At 49.2% G+C, this 27,500-nt stretch overlaps 2 protein-coding genes and 1 long non-coding RNA gene across 6 annotated transcripts in view; all 3 read right to left on the reverse strand.

Moving 5' to 3' along the window:
* LOC129603210 (uncharacterized) overlaps positions 1–2,265 on the reverse strand; it is a 2,748-nt gene extending 483 nt beyond the window's left edge. Inside the window, exons 1-2 of the long non-coding RNA XR_008692925.1 lie at positions 2,053–2,265; positions 1–972 (exon numbers count right to left, since the gene is read on the reverse strand). The exon at positions 1–972 is cut by the window's left edge and continues 483 nt beyond it. This is a non-coding gene — a long non-coding RNA (uncharacterized LOC129603210). The remainder of the gene's footprint in view (positions 973–2,052) is intronic.
* A 7,692-nt stretch (positions 2,266–9,957) lies between these two features.
* On the reverse strand, positions 9,958–15,459 carry s100a1 (S100 calcium binding protein A1). Of its 4 annotated transcripts, none has more exons than XM_029128073.3 (5): positions 15,146–15,459; positions 14,850–15,017; positions 12,548–14,735; positions 12,263–12,448; positions 11,741–11,991 (listed from the first exon to the last, which is right to left on the reverse strand). In XM_029128073.3, the coding sequence occupies exons 2-3, from the start codon at positions 14,985–14,987 to the stop codon at positions 14,535–14,537; spliced, it is 339 nt and encodes a 112-aa protein (XP_028983906.1). In that variant the 5' UTR covers positions 14,988–15,017; positions 15,146–15,459; the 3' UTR covers positions 11,741–11,991; positions 12,263–12,448; positions 12,548–14,534. The 4 variants fall into 4 exon arrangements, 2 of the variants coding, with proteins under 2 accessions (XP_028983906.1, XP_055359282.1); XM_055503307.1 differs by lacking the exon at positions 15,146–15,459 and adding an exon at positions 15,102–15,126; XR_008692878.1 differs by lacking the exons at positions 14,850–15,017; positions 15,146–15,459 and adding an exon at positions 9,958–10,191 and having other exon boundaries at positions 10,415–11,991; positions 12,548–12,707.
* An 822-nt stretch (positions 15,460–16,281) lies between these two features.
* Positions 16,282–22,827, reverse strand: tlr18 (toll-like receptor 18). The gene is made up of 6 exons (XM_029129245.2): positions 21,838–22,827; positions 20,570–21,752; positions 20,105–20,485; positions 17,678–17,867; positions 16,788–16,942; positions 16,282–16,562 (listed from the first exon to the last, which is right to left on the reverse strand). The coding sequence occupies exons 1-6, from the start codon at positions 22,815–22,817 to the stop codon at positions 16,404–16,406; spliced, it is 3,048 nt and encodes a 1,015-aa protein (XP_028985078.1). The 5' UTR covers positions 22,818–22,827; the 3' UTR covers positions 16,282–16,403.
* Between the last annotated feature and the right edge of the window lie 4,673 nt (positions 22,828–27,500).

A 27,500-nucleotide genomic window follows, 5' to 3' on the forward strand; every position in this document is an offset into this window, starting at 1 on the left:
CCTAGCGGCACGGAGGCTGAATGCCATAAGAACTGGGTCCAGACAAAGAAATGCTTTCATTTATAGAATCCATGACATTCATTTTTCAAATTGTGGCAGAAAATTGAAATATTGTAAATATTACAGAAAATACATGTAAACCAACATACAGTCAAACCTATTGGAGGATGAGACAGAGCCACTGTTGATCCTCAGTCTCTGCTTTAGACGTCCTCCATCCACGCTGTGAAGAACAGCACAGACCTGGCACCATTTTAAGGCCTAGAGACTAATGCTAGTTAAAGGTCTTTGTGGGGGAGTGTCAAACAGGTGCTATGGTGAGTTTATACTGGTCTTACTGGTTTCTAACAGTTAGGAACGGATGGTTTCTCTTTGGTCACCAAAGCTAAAAGAATGCAGTTTAGACTGAATGACATCAGTGTTCACTGTTTCGCTCCAGGGTGGAGAGAAGGTGTCGCTCCAATGAGAACGGGTTTACGAGATGGAGACTGTGGAGCGATCAGTAAAACCAGTACAGATGAACCCCGCCCCTGCTTGACTGCATGCGCTGCACACGGATGCATCCAGAGTCTGAGAGTCCGTCTCACCAACGTCATAAAGGATCAGTGAAGTTTAATGAAGCCACTGTGTGATTGTTGAGTCCAAGTTCCCCTGAGCTGCGTTTGCTCCAGCACCTGTGTTTTCACTGGTCCTGCTTCTGCTGCAGGTGCTTGATTCAACCCAGTCGCTCATTCACAAAAACAAGCCGTGGGGGAAAACAAAAGGAAGGATGTTGCACTTCAGCGCTGCAAAGAATGGGTCCATTGTGTCGTCACGACGCCACATCCACTGCGCCTTTCTCACACTTTTCATTTTAAAGTGCACTTCTGGCTCAACTTCACAATGTTGGGAAGCGATGGCTGAGTTCGTTTCCACAACAGGCACAGACGTTATATTAGAAGACGTGATGTGTGTCCTCTACACAAGAAGAGCCTGATGGTTAAAAGTGAAAGGACATGAAACATCCTGGGCAGAAGAATAGAGTGATTTTCTTCACATCCAATTTTTTACTAATTTATGCAAAACCAAAGCAGCTTGGGTCCTGGAACCTGGGGCAGCGGGCCTCGGCTGTGGACACGCTTGTGTTTAGTGTTTGCTCTGCTGATGCTATCGCAGCCTTTAATCACAACTTCAGACATTTACCCACATGCTGTTTGCAGCTTTTTGAAACATTTCTTCTAATACAAACCAGCCTGATGTTGCTTCGATTTATTTATTTTGGGGAAATTTTACCTCTTATTTCACCCGTTTACAACCTGTTACAACCCTGGACACGAAGGCCTGGAACACGGTTGAAAGCACCCAGATCAATAGACGCTGTTATATAAGAAGTGTCACCTGTCGGCGCTATGTGCGTCCACGCCCTGCTTGAGAAAGACGGGAGCGACAGGTAAACAGGTCCATGGGTTTAGAGGCTGCAATGAGTCCGCGTTGAGCCACAGGCCTGACTCACGGCGCAGCGCTCACATAACATCACCTACATTTGGCGCTTCCATTCTTCACAGGTGATTCATGGATGTCCCAGTCGGAGTTGGGCTAATCCCTCCGGACTCCCTTTCTCCACACCCTCGGACACTCATGGCCGCACCACCCGCCCTTTAACCCCGGCTCAAGTGACCTCGCCCGGCGCTGACCGCAGCACCGGCCTTGGGCTCAGGAGCCCAACCCACGGGCTGCCGCGCAAGCTAACTTAAGCTATGCTAAGCTAACCACAGCCTGGAGGATTAGCCCGTGATGAAACTGTGGTCTGAGCGGCATTAGGGAATTTACGCCCCTTTCTTTTGGATCTGTGGGGATCGGCCGTGAATGGTCCCAACTTGCTGATGATGGTCTGACTCCAGGAGGCTTAGCTCACTGGGCTTCTGTTGTTAGCGGTGGTGAGATTTCTCTATAAATGACAGATGAGCTGTCTGAGACGTACACACACTCACTGACTAAGAAACATATGCACACACAGTCAACCTTATTCATATTGGCAGAGTATTTTAAGAAGGATTGTTTGTTTTGACTCACATGAGTTGAGGCAGTTTTCTTAGCATGTTGTGTTTGACCCAAGCCGGTGGAGGCAGATGGACATCCTGAGTCTGTTGTCAGGGCTCAATGGAGATTGTTGTATTTCCGTCGTCCTGAAATGTCTTCAGATGATTGCTGTATAATTTCATGCGCACACACACACGCACGCACACACACGCACACACACACACACACACACACACACAAACACACACGCACGCACGCACACGCACGCACACACACACACACGCACGCACGCACACGCACGCACACACACACACACACACACACACACACACACACACGCACGCATACACACACACACACACACACGCACGCACACACACACACACACACACACACACACACACACACACACGCACGCACGCACGCACGCACACGCACGCACGCACGCACACGCACGCACACACACGCACACACACACAAACACGCACACACACATGCACGCACGCACGCACACACACACACGCACAAACGCACACACGCACACACACACACACACGCACACAGCTGTGTGTTGATGACAGAGCCATTTGCTCTGCCTCCATCCACGGCTTTGCACCGACGGGACTTAATCTTCACAGCGATGGCATTTTTAGAAAGTGATGCCTTTTTGACCATTTGCCATTTCTTCAAAGAGCTGTTTGAGGGTTAAGCCTTTGTTGGACGCTTTCGTGTTTGGGGTTAGGTTAAGGGTTCAGGAAGTGTTTTGTCAAGGAGCATCACCGCAAGCGTTGCTCTATGTCCTTCCATGTGTGCGGCGCTGCAGGATGTCTGATGTGCCTTCTACCGTGGGCTTTGAAGTTTTCAGCAAAATCATCTGCTCTGCTGCACTATCACGCACAAACACAATCAGATGCACACAGATGTCGTTAACGTACTCATTCATCAGACTGATCAAAAGACGTGCACACACACACGCAGACACACACGCACACACACACACACACACACACACACACACACACACACACACACACACACACACACACACACACACAGGTCGTGTAGCGCCTCTAATAAACAGGCCTATAAATAACATGAGAGGAAGAGACAGCGTTTCTGTTGTGGTTTGATGTTTTGTCGCTGGAGGATCCTGCAGACACACAAACATCCCAGCAGTAATTACCATCTCTGCGGACACTGACGACTGATGAGCCCCCTCCTGGCCCACCGCGGATAGCGACTCCGCCCTCGGCTGGATGTGCTCCGAGCGCTCGTCACGCCAACCTGAGCTGTTTGTGAGCGACAACAGGTGAAAGTAAAACCTGGAGCTGTGAACGAACGGTCTGCAGCTACAAAGCGTTCACACAGCGGATGTAGTCGTCATTTGGTTCAGGCACAGATAACAAACACCAAATCACGGGCCTGGGTCGGATGCACACGACGCCGACCCCTGTTTAGCGAATGGGGTCAGAGGGAAAAGAGTGGAGGAGAGCGTGTGCATGGATGCAATGAGCTCTTTGTTTACCGAGGTAACAGGAAACACACACAATGTCAAGGCTGTGAGAAAGCTGCAGCGTGTGATGCCGTCCAACATCGCTCTGACATGAGGGACACGCAAAAACAACGTGTCCGTGTTCACGTTCACATCCACGACCAACAGCTGCTGGAGAAAATGTTAAAAAGTATAAATCCAAACATCTGCTCCTGGAGCAGATGTTGATTCTACACAGGCTGGTTAATTAGAGCACGTTACTGAAGTTTATCAGTCATATTAGTTTGACATTCAAGCTCGTTGGATCAATATATGTGTGTGTGTGTGTGTGTCTGTGTGTGTGTGTGTGTGTGTGTGTGTGTGTGTGTGTGTGTGTGTGTGTGTGTGTGTGTGTGTGTGCTCTGAGAATAGCTCGGAGCAGGACAGAGGACGGAGCAGGAAGTCTAAATCCAGAACGGACCAGGAAGAAAAGTGTGTGAGAGGAACAAACTAATCAGGAAACGCTGCCCCCCCACAGACAGAAACGCTCACGCTGGGGGACAAAGTCATCCCTTCACCTGCGTGTGGTGTTTGTACCAGCCAGGACTCACCTGCTCCAGCTGTTTTAGCTCCCTTCTCTGGTCTGAGATCAGTGAGACAAACACGCGTGTGCAGATATTGACTGACAATAAAGATATCACAGCGGAGCAAGGCCGGTGACGGGAGGCCGACCTTCACTCACTCACTCACTCACTCGCTCGCTCACTCCCTCGCTCGCTCGCTCACTCGCTCACTCACTCGCTCACTCGCTCGCTCGCTCACTCGCTCACTCACTCACTCACTCACTCACTCGCTCACTTCACTTTTGAAAAGTTAATTAGAAAGCTCCCGTCGGTGCCGCCTGTAAACATGGAGGAGGAAGTGGATCTGTTTTTTCCCTCAGGAAGTCTGTGTGTGAGGCTCCGCTGCTACTTCCTCCTCCTCCTTTTCTTCTTCTTTGTCGTTTGTTCCTCCTCCAGCTGCGCTGCAGACAGGAAACAGATGCTCTCTCGCTCTCTTTCCTCTTTTTCCCTTCATTCGTCCTCCTTTTCACATCTCCCTCCCTTTCTCCCTCTTTCTTTCCTTCACTCCTCCTCTTTTCTTACCTCCATCCTTCTGTATCTTGTTTTTTGCTGTAATTCTCCCTTTTTTTCTCTTCTCTTCCTTTTCCTCCAGTTTCTCTGATTTTATTTTGTTTCTATGTTTTCTTTTCTATTTCTGGACCTACCTATCAGGTCCCACTATAAAGTTATTAGCTGTAATAATAAAAATACAGAAGTCATTTACATAAAACAATTATTAAATCATTCAAATATTAATTAAGAAAAGTAAAAAAGATTAATTTTCTGCTTCTTTTTTTCCAACCTTTTTATGTTGAGGCTTTTATGTTGGAGCCTTTGAAAAGCAGCTAAAGAACATATTTAAAGTAGATGAAGGCAGCCGAGGAGACGGAGGCAGTTTCTGGCAGCGTGTCTCCACCTAGTGGCCTCTGCCTCTCCATGGAAACGTCAGCTTCTTCATTGACCCGCTGCTGCTACGATGTGACGCTCATCGTCCTGTACGTTGTGTCAGATCCCGTCTCCTCTTTTGGCTGAGATGTGGGGGGTGTTCGAGTTTTACGACTCCATGTGATCCTTCCAGTAAAACCAGTCCAGCCGAACTACCACAGCTCAGCTCCATGGCAATGAATCAGCGTTTCCAGCATCCTGCTCAGATGCTCTGCTCCCACACTCACGTCCTCCCTCAGTCAGAGCTGCTCCCATTAGTTCCTGTGCCTCTGTCCTCATGCCTATTTCATTTCCTCCCTGTGTTTCTCCTCGTCCTACGATGCTACAGAGCGTGCATCAGCAGAATCAAGCTGCAGACAAGTGGATGAAAACAGTGGAGATGTGTCTCCATTTCATAGTCTTGAAATGTCACAATTTTCAATTTTGGTCAAAATGTGTTTAGCTTTGTAATTTCTTGTGTGAATCTTTGATTCCAGAGGAAGTGCACAGTCACAGCTGATTCTGATCCGTCTTATTACCCGTGGATCGATGCGTGGTGAGTGGTTCTCTCTCCTCCTGGTGTCAGGGTTACATCGCAGCGCTCATACATCATGTCTTTATTAGGAGGAAGTCATTAGGTTTCCGTGGCGACCCAGCCTTGACCTGGGGTCGGGACAGAGGCCTCGGCGGGTGCTGAGATCAGCCCCAGCGCTGAGCACTAAACTCCCCGACCAGCGCTTGCTGTCGCTCTTTCAGGTTCCTCCTCACGGACCGCTCTTTCCAGCCTCGCAGGCGGCCTTTGGGCCCAGGGTTGGATGACGTGGGCGTCTTCAGCCGACCACAGTGGATCGACCACCACCAGGTGAAACCTGGGGCTCCTTTTCTGCCGCTAGTGTTCGGTTTCACTGCTTCCCCGTTGCCCGTAGCAACCAGCTATTGAACATCATTGAGGCAGTTACGAGGCCCTCGTTCAGGGAAACATTGTCACATGTGAAAAGCATGTTTCATCCTGATGTGCAGCCTCCAGTGACACTTCAGCGTCTCGTTTCCTCCCCGGCCGCCGGTGCCGTCAGAACATAAACCTCTGTTGTCTCACACAATGATGTCGCTTCTGCGCTGTAATAGAAGGTTTGCAAACATGACTCACAGGCTTTTTGTGGTTTAACGGACAATAGGCTCCTTTTGTACAGATTCCCTGTAAACCTTCTTCAAACAACCAGCGATTCATGAATGAAGCTCTGTCAGAAGGAACTGGGCTCTTCGCTCTGTTAGTTTAACACAGGATCTTCAAAACGTCATCTCCTTCATCAACGTTTTTATCAGGTTTTCATTCATAATTTCAGTGTCAGTGAAGTATTGTTGCAGAGCTGAGAGCTCTGAACTCTGACCTCTTGACTCTTTGCAACATGTCAGTGTGTTGTTTTGGTTCTGGCCTTGTGGTTCTGGACCCGTTGACGATGCTCACTTTCAGTGGATGACCCAGTGTTCCGCTCGTGGGCGGGGCACCTGTTTGACTGACAGCAGGCGTAATGTGGCGCCAGGCGTCCCTTTAGCCTCCGTCTCCCCTCTTCACCTCTCCTCTCAACTTCCTCTGCCCGGATCCCCTTTCTGAGGGTCAAAGGTCAGTCATTAGGATGCCCTCCATCCCAGATAACACACACAAACACAGTGCAGCAACCCATGCCAGGGGTTGAGAGGGCTGGAGCAGGCTGACAGCCACCATCCGTCTTCAACAACCCCAGGACCATCCCTGCAACACACACACACACACACACACACACACACACACACACACACACACACACACACACACACACACACACACACACACACACACACACACACACACACACACACACCACCCTCAGGGGCATTGGTGTCCTCGCTTTGCCCTGAAACAGTGGCTGAATGAGATGCTCCACTGGTTCAGCTGCTCTGATCAACTCTTTAGTCAAACTGGAAACACTGGTCAATTTCTTCAAGTGGAAGTGTTCACTACTTCCTCTTTGAAGCTGTGCAAGCTACACTACATGTATCAGAATAAAGCGGCTTCAGTCACTGTTGACAGCAATGGTTTTCTGTGGAAACGTCCACATCCGGGGTGTAAACAGGTTCTCTGTTGGAGCCATCGCTGCTCCAGTCCTGGAGTGAATGAACCAGTCCATGAACGTTCCTCAGGCGGCCGTGAGTCACTCAGCAGCAGGACGTGTGCAGGTCCAGCTTCACGTGCGCCTGAGTGTGTGTGTCGGTTCCGCCTGCAGACTCTCTGTCTGCTGCAGGGCGCGTGCCTTTGTCCTGACTGTCACGCAGGCTCATAAAAGCTCACACGCTGCTGACACGTCTGTTAGCGTTAGTAACAGCGAGTTTGTTTCCATTTACAAAATCCTAAAACTTCAGGAATTATGTAAAGCCAGGAGCTAAGTCAAAGTGAAACACGTAAACTAAATCCAGTGTGTGCTGCTCTCCTGGAGGTAGAACCAGTGCCGCTGTAGTGTGATTCTGACTGAACCAAAAGAAAGCGCTGAAGGCCGAGTCCAGAGCTGGGAGTGGATTCATCCTCATGATCCAGAAACTCCACTTCTGTCCATTCCTGGTACAGAGGGAGGCGTGATGAAGGTGGAGGGTCTGACCTCTGACCTTTAGGGGAGCTCACACTGGGGTCACTTTCTCTAGACAGTGTTCAGATGCTACGGCTGCAATTAACTTCACCGTCTCCCACAAACACCGTTGAGCCAACCTGCGTTTGCACCGCGATGCTTCCATGCGTGTGTGTGTGTGAAGTACACTGACACACACTATTCATAAGAAGGCAACACTTTAACACAAAGCAGCTGAATGGACTCCATATACATCACACTGACTTGTGCTTTAACGCAGATACACCTGCATTAAGGACACAAAGGCAGACGATAAGAAGCATCTAGTGGCTGTTAGTTACATTAGGATTAGCGTTGACCTCGGAGGAAAAGGTTAATGGCTGCTCAGCCCATAACACACATTCTTCCACAGGCGCTGCCATTGGGTTTGTGCTCTCGCCTCACACAGTTTCTCACTTTGTTGGTCTTGTGACCGACCTGTTGCACAACAGCTGAGGAGAAGCGAGGGAGCGCTGGGAGAGGTGAGGGGCGAACGCCCGGCCCGATAAGAAAGGTGAGAGGTAAACATTGACCCGGGGCCTATCGCTGCTTGTCCAGGTCCATCTTTCACTGGAGGAGCTGTGCAAACAGCAGCGATGATGATAAACTCTGTTTCACTCGCAGCAGTAAACTTACGTACGATAACAAGAACCTGATCCCTTTGACAAATGATGCCTCATCGATTGTTCCACTCCACAAAATGCTCTGTTGAGCGGATTCTGATGCAGTCCCTGTGCACAACTTTTCCCTTTAGCTTTTCATGCACGCCTCGTTTTTGCCTCCCACCTCCAACAGCTGCTGCACTGAGCTGTGGCCTTCGTTCGTCCTGTTTGGGTCTGACTGTCTCCAGGTTTGTTGGATGTCCATTTAAACCAGCCTCACTGGGCCGACGGGGGGAGGCAACGAGGAAATGAAGAAGAAGAAGCAGTAAAAGCCAAACAGGCCGTGGTTCTGTTAATGTCTAACAGCGCGACGCGGCCGCCGTTCAGCTCAACGTGTGAGCAGACGTCCAATCAGCTCGGTTTGACTCATCGTCACCGTGTCACAAACGTGTTTCTGGAGCTGAAGGGATCAACTTTTCGTTTTGAACAGCTTCATTTGAACCAAAGCAGTGATCTGTGTTTGGCCGATGTGGCTGCTCCCACGCGTGTGTACACGTCTTCCTCTAATTGCGGCTGCACACATGAAGCCAGGATATTGAATCCGTGGTTAATCAGATCCATACATCGTGTTCCTGTCGTAAACACGCTGCCGCCATGTTGGAGCGGCGCATTTAACAAGCGAAGCAAACAAATCAAACGCTGCACTTTTATGGCTGCACAGACGCTTAGCAACTCCATGAAGGTGAAATGTCAGCAGGGACCAAAACCAGTTCAGCTGCTGGTGACCAGTTGGTTCTGGTCAGATTAAACCCACCTGCTGCTTTTGAAAGGTGGAGGTGCAAAATGTAGTATTTATCTTCGTGTTTCAACATTGATCAAGTATGAATCAAACATCAGATGATCTCATCTCATACATTACACATAACAGGTCACCGTTACCCAGTGTGTCCACCAGGGGGAAGCAGCAGCTCAAATTATTTAAACAAAAACAATAAGATAATGATACATTTACATCCCTGTGTGAGTTGATATATGAATAAACAGGCTCAGGGTCTGATTATAATGATTCAACTATGATTTAAAACAAAGCCGCAATTTCAAATAACGGTTAAAAACTGTTTTTTTAAATCGTCACCCACAAACATCCTCATAAGCCTCATAAGAGTGAGACAGGAGGATACATGTGTTTTATGAGCCGTAGTGACAGACAGCCACTGTGAAGTCTGTGTCTCCATCTGATGGTCAGTGGCTGTGGAGCATCTAACGCTGTGGAACCCGAGGAGGAAGATGAAGCTCCACACACAAACACAAGCAACACATCGGAGCTTACAGACAGAAATGTGCAGCCAGCTGTCAGAAGGAGGAAGATGAAGATGAAGATGCGTCTTCATTCTGACCTCTGACCCCTCCAGCTCCAGGCGCAGGTCTGCTGCTGGTGCTCCCTGCAGACACTTGATGGCGCTGTTGATGAGCATGAGCCTTATCTCTGATTGTGTTGTTGCCTGAATGCCAAGCAACAAAAAGGCCTTCACCACAGGAAGCCTGACGAGGACACGGAGCCGCAGCTGCTCCTCACCCGCCTCCCCGCCCCCCTCGTCCTGCTGAGCTGCCTCACGCTGAGACGGGCAGGATTAACCTGAGCAGGTTACTGCAGCTCAAAGGAAGAGATTTGAAAACAGGAAAGACTCTTTATTGAGAGAAAAAGCTTTCACTGAGTATTTTTCTTTATTGAATCAATCGATCACACAGTGAATCCTTTAATCTACATCACAGGAAGTGGCAGGTTTCCACGTCTACTCGATGGCGTTGCTCGCTTCAAATAGGGCGACGCCCACTCCAACCAGTACAACAAAGTACTCGATGATGTCCACTTTCCCGTCCCCGTCTTGATCCAGGTCGGCCAGAATTTGGTTGATGTCGTCGGGCTTGGTGCATTCCTGAAACCCAGCAGGGAGGCTCACGTTTTAAACCCAGTCTGATGCCAGTCATGGAGACTCAAACCCGGGTTCCTCCTCCTATGAGGACCTGGGTTCCCGTGTCTTGTCTATTTGCATCATATGAACAGTTTCTAACATAGAACCATAAGAAGTAAGAACACAGTCAAGCGTTTACTTGCTCCAGATTGTATCACTTAGCTCCAGTGTTTAAACATGAACTTACTTCGGACATGGAGAACTCGTTCACCAGCAGCTCCTTCAGATCACTTTTGCTCAGATGTTCCGTGTCCTCATCTTTTGAAGCGTATTTTTTAAAAATTCTGACCAGGTTCACTAAACTACTGACAGCGTCACAGTCCATGTTGAGTCAGCGATGGAAGTTTAAACTGGATCAGACGAGACAAACCACAGGCTGCAAGCAGCAAAGAGGACTGCGTGGCCTCCGCTCGCGCCCCTCCGTTAAATACTCGCACGCCTATAGATTTGCCTACAGATGAGACAGCCGGCAGGTGAAACGCAGACAAAAGCCACTGTGGACACTGAAAATACAAGAGTCTCATTCAGGCAAAGCAAAACACACAAGAAATGCAGGTGATTCATGGAAGCTGGTGATCTGGAACAGCCCACGCTCACCAACAGCAGGTCAAAGGTCATTCACGGCCCGAGGAGTTAATCAGTTCTAGTGATTAACAACTGAAGCCTGGATTTCTGTGTTAGAATGGGAACGTAACGCAGTGTCTGACGACTGCTTCCTGTCAGAGCAGAGGCGGAGCTCACGCTGGGCAGCGGTGGTGAAGAGGCTCCGTCCTGTATCTCTTATAAATGTTAGATTAAATAATGACCTCCACAGCCTCAGGACTCACTGAGTCTGTCTGTTTAACCTTTGGCCTCTCAGCAGCGAAGCCCATTGTGTGCATTGTTAAAAGACCGACCCAGATTAAAATGCTTTTACTAAGACAGAAGGAAAACTCCCAAAGAGGCAGAACCTGTTGTAGCTGTAGTGAAGCTAATGTAAAGTAAACTAGGTTTATGGTGGGATAGTTGATAAATTGGTCAGAGGTTGGCATTTATAACCACACGTCTTATGAAACTATGCAAAGACACATCTAATTATTAGAAATGATAACTGATAAAGGAACAGGAGGAAATAGAAGAGTTGTAAATACAGTTTAACACTTTATGGTGTGGGTTCAAACCTGGACCTCACGTCTTCCTTCCTTTCTGTCTCGTTTGTGAGTCTCGGTTTATCTTGTTGTGTCACGTTGCGCTCAGAGCCTCTGTTTACACTTGAAAACACGTTCTGGGCTTCAGCTCGTTCCGCGTTTGCTTGTTCCCTGTGGTTCCTTCAGGCAGGTTGTCTGCCAGGTGTGGTTCCCATTGGGCCGGGCCTTTTTACCTGCTGGTAACTGTGGTCTGAGGGAGGCTGTTCTAAACGGCCTCCTCCTCGTCAGACGAACCCTCGCTGCTCAGACGAGACACACCCGCCTCACGCTTGAAGCACACACACGAAACCTCCGCAGTTTATTAAAGCCCAAATCAGAGACTTGAAAACAGCACAGATTCTTTATTGACATCAGTGAGGACTTGTCTTTATTGGATCCATTGATCACATGGTGTTAATCCTTTACATCTACATTCTGATTAACACTTCTTGGAGCAGTCTTTCTTGGGGTTCATGGAGGCCAGCATGGTCCCCAGGCAGCAGAGAGTAGCAAAATACTCATGGATGTCCACCTGTCCGTCCCCGTCGAAGTCCAGGGCATCCAGGGTTTTTTTCACTTCTTCAGGTTTGCTGCTTTTCTAAAAAACAAAAACACAGCATGATCAGTGTCGGGCTACATTTGAGATAAACAATTCATTTTTACCTTTTTTTTCAGACTAATTTAGACCTTTATGACAGTTTTATTTAGTATGAAATCAGAACAGAAAAGCCCAGAGTTGATCCAGTTTAAGCGTTTGAGTCTCAAAGCTCAAGTTAAACTTTGTGTGATAAACTTGTTCAAGACTGTTTGAAAATTACAAAGCACAAAGTCTGTTCCTAAAAACCAGAAGCAGCGGTTTTTAAACTTACATTGATGAGCACAGGGAACTCGGTCTCCAGCAGCGACTTCAGCTCACTCTTGCTCAGGTGGGTTGTGTCTTTATCTGCGGAAGCGTACTTATTGAAGATTCCAATGAGGCCACACAGACACACCAAACCGTCGGGAATTTCATCCTTGCCACATGCGGTGCTCATCTTCAGTCCTGTGGTTAAAGTCTGGAAGGAAGAGTCGTCAGACATTAAAGTGGCTCCAAACACTCAGCGCTGCTGCAACGATGACATGACCTGGATTTAACAGTCGGAACGAATCCTCACCTGATCTCAGCTGAACGTGACTCTGGCAGTTGCTGCAGGAGGAGTAATCTCAGCGCTCATCTGCTCCGTTATATAGACGCAGGCAGGTGACTCACCTGGCCGCTACCACACAAACTCAACACACTTGTTCAGGCGAAGCAAAGCCCACAAAGAATGCAGGCGTGTCCTGGAGGCGGCGGTTTCCCATCGTTCCTCAGGTTTGGGCTCTTTTCAAAGAACACACGGTCTCGTGTCCAACGAGGACCAGACCCACAGCCTGATGGTTCATATAACGTCACCTCTGCTCCTACGTTAGCAAGTGCCCAGTGGGTCGTTGAGCTGAGCTGGTTCACGTGTGTGAGCAGAAACAGCAGAACCAGTGACCTGTCAGTTCCCAGTGAATGGACCCCACAGACATGGAGGCGTGCAGCAACGCTGAGGCCGCTTGGTGTCAGTGGCTTTGACTCAGCTTCAGCATCTGATGTCTTTAATATTTGGTGACATTGTACTGGATCCACCTTAATGTGGACTTCATCACTGCTGATCCTCGGGTCGGGGCTTTTCGCTTGTTTGCCACCTGAGAACAGGCGTCTCTGCGTGTCCGTGGAGCTCATTGGTTCATTCAGTGGCATTTGTTCAACAATTTGGGCTGTTTGGAACCAGATCTCAGGCTACGGGCTACAAGTGTGAGAACTTGTTAGATCACTTCTTTATGTGGTTTGGAAATAAAAGCAAAGTGCTGTTGTGATGGGCGACCACGCCTGTTTACACTGCTCTATATTTTACTACCACCCTCAGTATGTGAGTAAATATTTAGATTTTATGAGTCAGACCTAATTTAAGCATCAAGAAGCAGGTTTTTTTTCAGGATCTGATAAGATTCAACTGAAAACAGTCCTTTTAAAGGTCGAAGGTGGAAAAACCCATAGACCTAAGAATCATTTTTTTGTATTTGGTGATTTCGGTCTTTAAGCTTCAGGAGAAGGAAGCTGCAGCATTGGATCCAGTGTCAGACTCACAAACCTGAAGCATTAGTTAAGTTTAATATTTGCTCAGGACTAATGAAGTAGTGAATTAGATGGGAATCTGCAGCGATGGTTTCAGCCCAAAGTGCTCCGCAGGCTGCATTGTATAATAAAAACAGTTTTGAGCCAACACCTTAAAGCAAATACCACAGCAAAGACTGCGCCTGGTGCTTGTTTGCTCATAATAGTCCCTGTCTTTGTTGTGGAGCTGACAAACCTGCTCTGCTCAAGACATGGCTAGCAGAGCAGGGCTGCGAGTGGAGACACACCCAGTGCCCACATCCGCAGTCCCAACTGTGTAGTACAGGCACAGGTCAGGGTGCAGCTGGAGGCCTCCAATCGCTGCATGAAAACATCCTTTCTGAACGCTGATCACTAGAAAGGAAGCAGTGTTTTCTAACACTGACCTGCATAAAATGTCACTTAAACCTGGGTTAAACTGGAAATCACAAAGCTGTTCATCAGGACACCAGCCACACGCTCCACTAGACAGGAGACAGGTTTACCTGCTGCCTCACGTCTGCAAACAGCTGGCAGCCGTGGAGACGCGGAGCAGAGTGCGGTTTGGTGCTTGCAGGACGACTAGGGCTGATTTGCAGCTACTTGCTAGATCACGCAGTGCGGCGCTGAAAAGCATTTCCTGGATTTTAAACTGAAGACACGAGAGCATTTTGCAGCGAATGACGGTGGATGTGAGCCTGAACCACACGTCCAGGAAACGGAGCTGCTGTCGTTTCTTGCAGTTGTTGTGCGTGAATGCACATGTATGAAAACAACGACGAGGGATTAATGACGGAATATTACACAACACACACTTCTGGGCTGGTAACACTGGTAACGGCCCACTGTGTCCCAGTATAAACATAAAACAGGCATGTCAACTTTTGCAAAGCCTCAGTCTCATCAAACTTTATTCAGAGACATTGGACATTGAGGAGCAGCGATGCAACAGGTGACATCAGAGGAGCTGCTGTGTTCTGATCTCACTTCTGCTCCTTGCAACCTTCCTTGCGGCCTTCCTTGCAACCTTCCTTGCCACCTTCCTTGTGGTCTCTGAAGAACTCGTGGCAGGCCATGGTCAGGAGGGCAAACACAAGCATGAACTCCTGGAAGTCCACTTCACCGTCTTCATTCAAATCCAGGCTTTTCATGACCTTGTCCACCTCCGCAGGGTCGTTGCATTGCTGAAACAGGAGCGGCCTGTTAACTGCTGCTGCTGATCATTTCTTTATTCATTGAGCATCCTAATCATTAGCCCATAAATGAAGAAAGCTCAGTATTGACAGGTGGACACTCACTGACAGTTCGTCGCCCAGTTGCTCCTGCATCATGGTCTTCAGCTCTCCTTTGGTCAGCGTGTACTTGTTGCCTTCTTTCTCAGAGTAACTGTGGAACACCTGGATGAGCCCAGCCATCAGCTCCAGCAGGTTGCTCATGGTGCTATCAGCTCGTACCGGAGCAATAAACTGCCAACAGACAGTTCTTCATGAAACTCAATATAAAGAATCTGACCAAACAACACAAACATTTGACCCGTGTGTAAAACCTGCCAAAGCTCTGTGACGACTGGTGGCGCTGACCCAGACGGACTCACCTGAACGTGACCCGGTGTGAAGCAGTGAAGATGGAGCAGCCTCCAGCGTCCAGGCCTGGTTTTATATCCTCACATGAGATAAGGTGTTCAGCACCGGTATGTAAAACACGGCGTGACCCGTTTAGGCAAAGAGCAGACGACAGAACCATATTTAGCTGTGACTCTGTCCAGAATCCTATTATGAACAACACTTACACTGGTTTCCAAACAAAGAGCTGGAAGCACACGCTTTGAGCTGAGCAGGACGTAACTGCAGCATCATCATGTTTGACTCCAGGTCAGACTAAGCAAGCAGGTGGACATTAACTCTTGAAGCAACACCGCATCATGCACAATAGTAAAACAAAATGAAGCTCAGAGGCGTAGACGACAACAAACACCGACTCATTGTATATGCAGCATTTTCAGGATTGGCCTGAAGAGGCAAATTAATATTAATGAAGAGGCCTGAATCCTACTTTTCTGAAGAGCTCAGTAATGGTTCATGATGTCACACACACAAATCATTGTTAAAGGCTGGAGCTGCTGATAATCTATGATCCATAAACATGCAAATTAAATGTGATAATGTCTGTTGGTTGCATAAAGTTTGAACAGCTTCAGGCAGTGGCAAAACACAAACAACTGGCAGTAGAATTTGATGGAAAGGTTAAGCACATAAATCATGCTTGAAAGCACAAGACCTCAAGTCACCTTTTAAAAAAAACAAAACATCCATGTGAAACAAGTCAGAACTGCTCAGAGGAATCGAAAGCGCTCTAAACTTGGTGCCCAACCTTCAACCCAACCGCTGCCATGCTTCATGTGCTCATTCACATGCTGCCATGTTTGGGTCACACGTGGAACAGACCAGTCCAACAGGACCCTGCTCCAAGTGGCAGAAAACTAAAGCCTCCTCAGAGCTCCTTCACATGTGAATAAAGGACTGAACAGACTGTCACCAGGCATCGCACTAAAAGAGCCACAAACAGCAGCACCGTGCTGCGTTTGAGGACGGCCGTTCTTGAGCAGCAACTTACTGTACTCCACATCCCAGTCATTGAGCGGGGCGCTGGTTGCCATGGAAACCAAGCACCAACGGCTGGAAGCGCCATCTTATGTTTCACTTTGTAGCTTCTTACAAGGACACTTTAAAACTGGATCAACGTCTTTATTAGGAGGTTAGACATGGAGCACAGCTTCCAGCGTTTCAAGGCAAGTGAGCAATTCAAAGCTACATCATCAAACACTGGTAAAAAGCAGGCTGCAGTTCAGGTCATTACGCGTCCTTGGACTTGTCACAGTCTTCAAAGAATTCATTGCAGGCGACCGTCAGCGCAGCGACCAGGACCACGAACTCCTGGAAATCCACTTCACCGTCATGGTTCTCATCCAGGTCATTCATGATCTTCTCAACCACCAGCGGATCATTGCTGGCCTGCGAAACAAGCATCAGGTTGAGGACTGAACCAAGCACTGATAACATCCAAGTCTTAAATAGTTTCAGTGAAAGGCTGCGCTTAAAACACTACAGTCGTCTTTCCAGCTCCAGTGAGGTTTAGGTTCCTGTGCAGTAAATAATCAGGGAATTATTATTCTTTTTGCCTTTACCTCTAGTAAACAGACAGACTACAGTCTAGTCAGGGTTTTTTTAGATACTCACTTCCTGGAAATTACCAAGCTCGTTGTGCAGCAGGGTCTTCAGCTCCGCTTTGCTCAGTTTGTACTTGTCGCCTTCCTTCCCAGAGTAGGAGTGGAAGACTGCGATGAGGCCCAGCATTGCTTTTTGCAGGTTGGAAGCCATTTTCATCAAACCTACTGACAAATGAGGACAAACCATGAGTGAGAAGGACACACGGCTCCATGTTAAACAGGACCAGGCCCAGGGTGAACGCTCCTTCACTGGCTTGGTTGTGCAGGATGTGGCTTCACAGTGAGACCAAAGTGAAAACCAATCATAGATGTGACCACAGCGTCAAACTTGAACTGGACCCATGTCACCAGAAGCACGGGGTCTGTGCCAAACTCAGCTGGTGGTCAGAGCCGGGAGTAAAGCTGTCTAAACAGCTGAAGTTACACCTTCTCTTCACTGGGACACCTGAGACGCTGCCACACGTTTCACCTTCCAGCGCCACGACCCAGTGGCGCACAAAGCCGGACCCCCCGCAGCGCGGCCGCATCAGCGCATCCCGACAGAGGCGGGCTGGACTGAACGCCTGCAGCTTGACGCAGGTTTGGAGCCTTTTGAGAGAGGCCTCATTAATAATCCAGCTGCGTGTGGAGAAAAGAGCTCCAGAGCCGCTGCGTCACTCTGCACAATTATGCAGCAGCGCGTTTCCTTAATGAGCCCCGATAATTGTCGTTAATCATCGACGCCCGCTGCGATCAGGGAACTCATTAAAATCATTTGAGTATCAAATGCAGAGCTGGTGTTAATTAGCTACGGCAGCAAATGAAAACCACCATGACTTTTCGCCACTAACCATTAGCTCGGAGCCAAACGGAGCCTGGCGCACATGGACGCGCACACGGACACGAACGGCAGGAACTCACCTCGTCTCGGACGCTGACGGCTGCTGCAGGAAGCGGCCTCGGCGCTCAGCTGACCAGATATAGCGTCGGACGGGGGTCCGTTCACCTGCGAGCAGGTAAACGCCAAGCTGATAGGCCCCGCCCTCCTGCGCGTGAGCCCCCTGGTCAGACGACGCCGAGCCTGCAGCAGATTACGCTGATTAGGAGCATTTACCCCCAGTCACGCGTTCTGGTTCTGGTTCTGGTTCTGGCCACAGTGGCTGCAAAGAGTCAGATGACCATGCACGAGCTGCTGAACGCAGAGTGGGAGCTGCTTTGATGAAGCTGCTTGATTGGATTCTAACCCTCCTCTCTAATTAGGCCTTTGTGTAACAATCAGCAGCAATGAAAGTTACTGAAGCAGCGCCACCACCCAGAGTTCAGGGATCAATTCTTCAGGAAGAAAAATGGTTTCAGTCACAGCATCATGTCTAAGTCAATGAATTTAAACTCTGTAACTAATTTAATGTATAGATAAATATAATAATGTGACTGTGATCCAGACTTTTCAGGGAAATGACACCTGCTTCGGATGTTATCAGCCATAACGAATGGGCTGATCACAGCTCTGAAACCAGTGGGTTTACAGCTTTATCCTCAGAAGCTCAACAGCCGTGAGCCAAATGGAGAGATGCCAAGATGTGTTTATTTACCTGCCATTAAAGCTGACATTACAGAAACCAAGCCTTGACGCTGCATGTCGCATGATGTAGCAGATTCCTCTGCTTTTATTACGTGTCACATTTGCTTGTTAGTGCATGAATACTTGTTTAGTGAAACATGAGAAGACGTGCAAATAAAGAGCAGGTCACTGAGCTGAATGCAAAGCATGAGGCCCATTTCCATTTTGATCTGCAGCTTTATGGATATTTGCATGGCTCAAGTTAAACATTAGACCTGTGGCACCTGACTGCTGCAACAAAAGGCTGCAGCAGCTAGAAGATTATTGAATGAGGCTGGAGTTGCTCTTCAGCGCTTTATTATTTATTATTTATTATTATGTAGCTGCAGTATAAGAACCGCAGAAATACGAGGATGACTCAGCTCATGGACGGACAGATGGATATGGTCAAACCGAGTCTTAAACGTTTCCTGTGTCTTATTGACATAAATTAATACAGCAGATATGAAGACATCCATGCGAAAGAGAGGCGACACATAGGTTTTTAAATATTGTCCAGAGCTGTAGAGATTTACACATCACATCATGTCCAGCATTTTCAACCTGTTCAGCATCCTTCCCCTCCAAAATAAAAGCCTTTTACTTATTATTACTCATCAGCTGTTAGAAGAAGTGCAGTTGCTGAAGCTTTGGACAACTTCACCTGGATGACGGAGAATCTTCACCGAAGCAGCAGTAAAACCCTCCAGCACATACGAGGCCGACGGGCCCCATCTACTGGCCTCTCACAGCATCTACAGCAAACAAAGTACACGCCTCAGCTGGCGTATTTATGTTTATTGTTGCACAAGCTGACAAAACAGTGAATGAAAAAAATCACCAAAGTTTTCCATAAAATATTGAATATTAATGGCACGAGTCGGTGCCAGACACGTCTACTATAAAAACAAAGGTAGTTGTACATTCACAACAACAAAGTATATAACTATTTCTACTGCCTTCATTTTGTCTAAGATGTCCACAGGAATCTGTGACTGGCTGATGCTCTTCATGGTGTTGTAGCCCAAGATGACTGGAATGTTCCCTGGTTATAAACTCACCAAACAACTGAGAACTAGTGAGTAACTGCTGGTTTGGGTTCTTTTCTCATATCACTCTAAAACTGTGAATGTGGGAATGAAATTCGCCTTTTGAATGAGAAGCTCCGCCCAGAACTCAACAGCATCAGCTGGTGATTATGTGCCCTCTAGTGGCTCATCAGGTTATTACAACTTCCATATGAAACCCATCAGCTGATTAACAGCAACATGACGGCTACAGGTTAGTGGTGGGACCATGGCACCAAAACATGTGCTGAAACACAGCTGGGTACATTGGCATCTACATTTCCAGAGGGAGGCGCATTCTCCCATCCAGAATCCTTCTAATGTTAAGTGTCCTCCTTCAGGGCAAAAGGGAGGATCTCATTTGAGACTTGCATTTGTGGCCTGTCAGCAGAGCAACTCATCGAGACGCTTAAAGGCAAAGCGGAGCAGATGGCATCGCCTGGGCCTCGGGGAGGACATGACAGAAGGCCGTGGGCAGGAAGGGCTCGTGTTATTATCTGTCATCATAATGAGGAGCTGGCTTGCTCCCAGCTCGCCACACAAAAGGTCATCTGAGTTCAGGCCTTTCACGGCGCAGCATCATTGGAATGTAAGCAGCTGTGGAAGTTTCACTTGGTGACCTTTAGTTCAAATTGCCACTGATGGTCTTCCTCTCTGGTCCGACTTGATGTCTATTCATTCATGGAGTTCCGCTGTGAGGTTCTCCTCAGGCCTCACATGCTCGGGCCGCTGACCGTCAGAACCGCATGGCGCCGACGAGGTGGTCCTCCTCACGCTGCGACGCTCCTCGTGGTCCATGGACGCTTTGCCCAGAACACTTCTGAGCTGCGCCCAGAAGAAGGCCTGCTGGCTGAGCTGCTGGGGCCACTCCAGGTACGTCTTGGTGCTCAGCATCTTCTTGAGTCTGCAGTACTTGCTGGGCAGGGAGCTGGGGTCGATGGGCTCCTTCACCACCAGGATGACGTCGCTGAACGTCTTCCCCATCGCTCTCTGTTGAGCAAAGTACAGCTCGTAGTTGCACCACTCGCTGTTAACGAAGTTTCGAGAGAGGACGAATATCACCTGAGGACATAGAAACAGACGCAAGGCGGTGAATGTTTCAGTAAAAGTCTGGTTCTGGCATGTGACGCAATCACGTCTTTGTACCTTACGACTGCTCTCGATGTTTTCAATGATGTTGTCGATGATCCACTTTCCAGGCATGAAGTCCCTCTCGTGAATACACAGACGATACGGGTTCCTGTTGTTCTCCAAACCCGGCAGGAGTTGCTCCCTCACCCAGTCTGCATCTGAGTGGCTGTAGGATATGAAGGCGTGGAAGGTGAACGCGCCTGGCTCCCCTGCTGCTTTCTCCTTGTGCGCTCTGTATTTGGCCCTGATTATCTGATACGTGGCCTTCGTGTACCACGGGAGGTCAAAGACGTAGCAGAAAAACATTAATAGCAGGGTCACGGCCACAGTGGTTGCGACGCAGATGATGATCACCAGCCTGATGTCACAGGCCACTTTACTTGGGAAGTATTTAGAAACCAGGGTGTTGAGAAAGTCCTCAGGGTGGTAGCACCTGTAGTTCCAAGGCCAGTCCGTGAGGTTTACTCTCCCCGTGGAGGCGGTGTCCTGGATGAAAGCGTGCAGCTCACAGGTGCAGTGGTACGGGTTGTTCCCTGCCCTCAGCTGGGTCAGCCGAGGCATGTCCCTGAAGGATGCCTTGCTAATGAGACCAAAGGAATTGCCGTCCAGAGTCAAAGACCAGAGTGATGGACTTTCCCACCTCGATGGGATGAACTTTATTTTATTGCCGCTCAGCAGGAGCTCGTTGAGGTGGGTGGCCTTCTCAAAGTATGTCATTTCCAGCTGGTCCAAGTCACAGTAGGACAGGTCCAAGTAGCGCACGGTCGTGGGCAGACAGCTGAGGGCCGTGCTGACGAAACGATTGTGATGAGCGATAAGCCGAGTGATATTCTGTTGCCAAACACAACCCTGACTCGTCTCGTCAGATCCCAGTTTGTTGTTGCTAAAGTCCAAGACCTGCAGCTGCTGGAACTCCTTTGTAAGCAGCGACAAGTCTTTCAAGCTGCTCAGTTCGTTGGTGCTGAGGTTAAAGGTGTGGAGGTTGGGCATGGTGCCCCTGTAATCACAAAGCTGGTTGAAGATGAACTCATCCGCCAGTCTATTGTTGGAGACGTCCAGGAAGCGCACACCGGCCATCTCCACCCAAGCATCGCAGGGCACGGAGTTGAAGTACACGTACTTAATGGACAGATTCTTAATCCTGTTGAACCAGGTGAAGCGCCAGTCAAAGCGCAGCACGTCTGGGTTGCTGATGTACCTGCAAAACAAAGACAAAGAAATATGTCACATCAAAGTGTGCCGAGTGTCCAACGCTGTAAGCAAATATTGGTGTAGACACTTACCAAAGGTCCAGGCTTTCCAGCGACAGGTGCGTGATGCTGGACCCTGCTCCACTATCAACAAAGGTGGGAGAACGAGCAAAGTCTATGTACTGAAGTCTCAGCCTCTTGATGGGGGCGATCTGTAAGTTAATCAAAGCCATCCTGAGGAGGTTCTCGTTGAATTTACCTCTGTGGAAGATGAGCTGGTAGGCACTTATGTGCTCCAGACCCTGGAAAATGTCCTCCTTCCCCGTGTAGTACATGAACTCGAACAGGTTGCGGAACTGAATGGCCGTGAAGCTCTTGTTGGCGAGGTCGCGTAGCATGTGTGGGAGCGCGCCCGGTTGTTGGTCTATGGCCATATCAAAGCCCATCTGCTTGGTCCTGATGACCTGTAAACTCCCCGGCTCGTAGTAACTTAGGTTGGAGGAACATTTGATGGCAAAAGTAACTAAACTGATGTTTTTTAGGGGCAGGAAGTCATTTTTCTTTAGACCCGTCACAAGTGGACCGCCCATAGACAGAACCTGGAGGCTGACAAACCGGGAGAAGCTCTCGGCCAGCGTGGCCTGTTGGTAGAGGTTGTTGGACATGTAGAGCTCCTTCAGTCCCTGCAGCGGCGTCAGAGCGGACGCAGGGATCTCCTGCAGAGAATTGTTGAAGATGTTGAGATGTTCCAGCAGAGTGTTGCTTCTAAAGGCGTCGCTGTCAATGTGTGAGATGTTATTGAACTGCAGGTAAAGGGTGCGAAGCTGAGGGAGGCGCGCAAAGTCATGGGCGTTGACAGCTTGAAGCCTGTTGTAGGACAGGTCGACGCGCAGGAGCGTGGAGGGAAGCTGCCTCCAGGGGACGCTGCTGAGCTGCCTGCCCATGCAGTCTGCAGCGCGGCCCGAGCTGTGGACGCGGCAGGGCTGCTCATCAGGGCGGGGGGGCGGGGCCGGAGCCGCCGACGCCAGGCCTCCGAGGAGCACAGCGCTCACATGGATCAACTCCCAAATCATGACGATGGACCTGTGAACAGACGTGAAACGTTAGCATTTCCTCCCCGCTGCTGTGGTGCAGCTGCCGGCACACAAACACAGTTCATTCCCCAAGAGGCTAAATATGCACCCACAAGAACAGAGAAAGGAGGACGTCAGAGGCAAGCCTTTATCTCCGCGTTCACCCATTATTCCATCATTTCCCATCTAAACATGACTGAAAACATTGACATTCTGCAGGATTTACATCAGCCAGGTGGCGACGCACGCACAGTCATGATGTACAGACACTGAAGCTCTAATACAAAAATGAATAAACACTGAAGCTCTAATACAGGATAAATAAACACTGAAGCTTTAATGTACGGGTGAATTAACACTGAAGCTCTAATACAGGATAAATAAACACTGAAGCTCTAATGTACAGGATAAATAAACACTGAAGCTGTAATGTACAGGTTGAATAAACTGAAGCTCTAATGTACAGCATGAATAAACGCTGAAGCTCTAATAGAGGATGAATAAACTGAAGCTCTAATAGAGGATGAATAAACACTGAAGCTCTAATAGAGGATGAACAAACTACCGACACTCACCTTAACGAGCTGAAGCTGCTCCTTTAATGCAGCGGCTGCAGCTCCTGCTCGCTTCACATGGACCTTCCAGCGTTTATCACCTGCGTAAACAAACAGTGTGAGCTTCATTTGCTCCATAAGTGACACTGCTCGAATGCACACTCACGTCTGGCCAGAGTAAAGATACGCAGCGGATCTGTTTACTTTGGGCCACGATGGAACAGTGTGCGATGTGTGTCATCCTTCAACGTACAGCAACAATATTTACTGAATCACTAAAACACATGCAGAGATGGATTACCTCAGTTCTCTCATTACTGTTCATAACCTCTCATATTGCTTCAGTGACTGATTATCTACATGTTCCAGCTGATTCACCATCTTCCTTCCATGTCATATACAGTAAGTGATGTCTGTCCAAGGAACCAGCAGCTGTGAGCTTGTTTCATTAAGGAAACGGAACCTCTCCTTGGCTGCGTGGTCAACGGTGGACAGCTGCTCCTGGAAGCCGACGGCCGCATCGATAGTATTGACACAGTGATGCTGCTGAAGGGAGCTGTTGTAAAAATGATTACCCATAAAAACACAAAGCTTTGCTTAAGTTCATGTTTTCAGCCATGTGCACAAAGGAAGGAGTAAGAAATGCCAGTGACAGGGAGGGGTTTTGAACCTGACTGTGAACCCACTGACGCCTGCAGACCTGTATTATTACATGCACGAAGCGCTTCTTGTGCACTGTGTGATGAGGATGCAGTCCGGCTCCAACTCATCAGGTCAGGTCTTTCCTGCAAATGGCCACTAGCTACAGTGTATGTTTAAGCACCACTGACAAAGCAAGCAGCCTGTGTCGACCCCTGGCCTCAGAGCAAACACACAAACAGTGGGATGTTGTTATGCTGCTTCCACAGAGGAAAGAGAAGGAGGCTAGAGGCTCAGAGACCTAAAATAAACACAGCAAGGATCAACGTTGGCTCAAAGTACAGTTAAGACCATCTGACACCATAATCAGACACCAGCCTACAGCTACAACCTCTACACCAAACACACTCACACTATATGTTCCCACATACTGTACCAGCCACGGTTCACAGGAACAGTGAGCTCAGCGCGGCTGCACCTGTTCCTGCCTCGCTCCTGCAGGGTTTCTGCGTCTATAACGCAAACTGCTGAGCAACATCCCATGGGCAGACGGATCCATGGCCTGTCTGGAGCAGGAAGGTGAGTGTGTGGAGGCTTTGGGCCACGATCCAGTGAGAAATCAGGTCAGTCGCTGTGCAAACACTGTTTGCCTTGGCTTGTCTCCTCATTCGCCAAGTTATTAAGTGCTGAACAAACATCTGCCCCATCACCACCGTCTGCTACTAACGGTGGCAGCTAACCCCCCATCACCACCTGCTAACGGAGGCAGCTAAGGCCCCATCACCACCTGGTAATGGTGGCAGCTAACGCCCCATTACCACCGTCTGCTGCTAACAGTGGCAGCTAACGCCCCATCACCACTTGGTAATGGTGGCAGCTAACGCCCCAGCACCACCTGCTAACAGTGGCAGCCAATGCCCCATCACCACCTGCTAACGGTGGCAGCTAATGCCCCATCACCACCTGCTAACAGTGGCAGCTAAAGCCCCATCACCACTGTCTGCTGCTAACGGTGGCAGCTAAAGCCCCATCACCACTGTCTGCTGCTAACGGTGGCAGCTAACGCCCCATCACCACCTGCTAACGGTGGCAGCTAACGCCCCATCACCACCTGCTAACGGTGGCAGCTAACGCCCCATCACCACCTGCTAACGGTGGCAGCTAACGCCCCATCACCACCTGCTAACGGTGGCAGCTAACGCCCCATCACCACCGTCTGCTGCTAACGGTGGCAGTTAACGCCCCATCACCACCTGCTAACGGTGGCAGCTAACGCCCCATCACCACCTGCTAACGGTGGCAGCTAACGCCCCATCACCACCTGGTAATGGTGGCAGCTAACGCCCCATCACCACCGTCTGCTGCTAACGGTGGCAGCTAACGCCCCATCACCACCTGGTAATGGTGGCAGCTAACGCCCCATCACCACCGTCTGCTGCTAACGCTGGCAACTCACGCCCCATCACCACCGTCCGCTGCTAACGGTGGCAGCTAACGCGCCATCACCACCGTCTGCTGGTAACGGTGGCAGCTAACGCCCCATCACCACCGTCCGCTGCTAACGGTTGCAGCTAACGCCCCATCACCACCTGCTAACGGTGGCAGCTAACGCCCCATCACCACCGTCTGCTGCTAACGGTGGCAGTTAACGCCCCATCACCACCTGCTAACGGTGGCAGCTAACGCCCCATCACCACCTGCTAACGGTGGCAGCTAACGCCCCATCACCACCTGGTAATGGTGGCAGCTAACGCCCCATCACCACCGTCTGCTGCTAACGGTGGCAGCTAACGCCCCATCACCACCTGGTAATGGTGGCAGCTAACGCCCCATCACCACCGTCTGCTGCTAACGCTGGCAACTCACGCCCCATCACCACCGTCCGCTGCTAACGGTGGCAGCTAACGCGCCATCACCACCGTCTGCTGGTAACGGTGGCAGCTAACGCCCCATCACCACCGTCCGCTGCTAACGGTTGCAGCTAACGCCCCATCACCACCTGCTAACGGTGGCAGCTAACGCCCCATCACCACCGTCTGCTGCTAACGCTGGCAGCTAACGCCCCATCACCACCGTCCGCTGCTAACGGTGGCAGCTAATGCCCCATCACCACCGTCCGCTGCTAACGGTGGCAGCTAACGCCCCATCACCACTGTCCGCTGCTAACGGTGGCAGCTAGGTCTGTAACGCCACGTTCAGGGACCATGCTCAGCATGGGCGCTGAGGGAGACCTGCATCCCTCCAGTAAGTTAAAGTTTAACCTAATCCAGGTTTTAATGCTTAACTCAGACCTCAATCTGCCAAGAATGCTTTGATTGTCTCCGCCCTGTGATCCATCACTGACTGCATGACACAAGGTCTGGCAGGCGACCGCTTCCTTCCCACACGTTGAGGAGTGGCGCACACGTGTTTCAATACACACCGCTCCAAAGACAGTTTACCTCCAAGTAAACTTACAGGAGAACAGACTGGGCATGTTTAAGTTTGATTCAAGTGATGAGGGGAAGCAAAGCAAGTCAAACCCGTTCGACACATCTGGAGGAGTCGGGTCATGACCTCCACTTAGTTGGTCATTAACTCGGGTTTCAAGGATCCGTCACATAGAAATGCTTGAATTTCTGTGCAGCCTGAGAAAACATCCGTGTTCTATGCTGCGTTGCCTTATCTGCCCAAGGAATGTGCACAAAAAGCTGCTGCAGACTCAATAATTCAGCGCCTCAGACGAGAACTGTACTTGCTCTGACTTCAGTGTCAATAAGAGCAGACGTAATCATTTGCAATAAAAGGCTGAAGCTTAATCCATAATCCACTCGTACCCTGATGCACGTGTAGTAATTAAAGGAAGCAGCAGAACTGTGACAGCCTCTATAATATAACGAGCACCAAGATAAAAACCCTGTTATTAAAGCGCATGTGTGTATGTAGCATTCATACAGTAAACCACAGGTTATGATTAAAATAAATCAACCTGGACCAATTCCTGGAGCAAAACACAGTTTGTACGAAAACAACAAACTGCAAACAATAAATCTTCCATCAATCACATTTAATTGGTACCTAAATTTAAAAAGGTGAATATTTCTGTTAGAGCAATTGTTCTGGAGCTGATTAAAGGACTGCACCTGCAGACAGGTTCCCTCTGATTCAGCCAATCAGAGGCCCCCACTTACCACCTACAGTACTAACAGCTGGTAATCAAGCTTTGCTCTAGTGAAGACTTCATCTGCTCTTCTTGGTTCTATTTCTTGACATTTGGTTCTTTTCACACAAAGAAGATCCAACCCACAGAATGAGCTAGGTGTCGAACAGCCTCCCGGTGTCTGATGGCAGCAGGCGCACAGGGGTCCGTCCTGGAAAAGTCCTGGGATTCCCACAAAGCAGCTGAACCCGGGTCAGGGATGGTGTTGTCCTGGACTGAATCTGCTCCCAGTCCGTGAATAATTAATCCTCTGGCCTCTTTACGCATTGAGCCGCGTCTGTCTAACGTGAC

This window comes from Betta splendens, chromosome 16, assembly GCF_900634795.4.
Source record: "Betta splendens chromosome 16, fBetSpl5.4, whole genome shotgun sequence".
NCBI lineage: Eukaryota > Metazoa > Chordata > Actinopteri > Anabantiformes > Osphronemidae > Betta > Betta splendens.

Coding starts and splice junctions, on each gene's coding strand:
- s100a1 (XM_029128073.3), bottom strand. CDS start 14,987: ATGAGCAACCTGCTGGAGCTGATGGCTGGGCTCATCCAGGTGTTCCAC. Junction 14,736..14,849: donor AACTGGGCGACGAACTGTCA/GTGAGTGTCCAC, acceptor CTCCTGTTTCAG/CAATGCAACGACCCTGCGGA.
- tlr18 (XM_029129245.2), bottom strand. CDS start 22,817: ATGATTTGGGAGTTGATCCATGTGAGCGCTGTGCTCCTCGGAGGCCTG. Junction 20,486..20,569: donor ACATCGAGAGCAGTCGTAAG/GTACAAAGACGT, acceptor CTATGTCCTCAG/GTGATATTCGTCCTCTCTCG. Junction 16,943..17,677: donor CCGTCAGCGTCCGAGACGAG/GTGAGTTCCTGC, acceptor CTCATTTGTCAG/TAGGTTTGATGAAAATGGCT.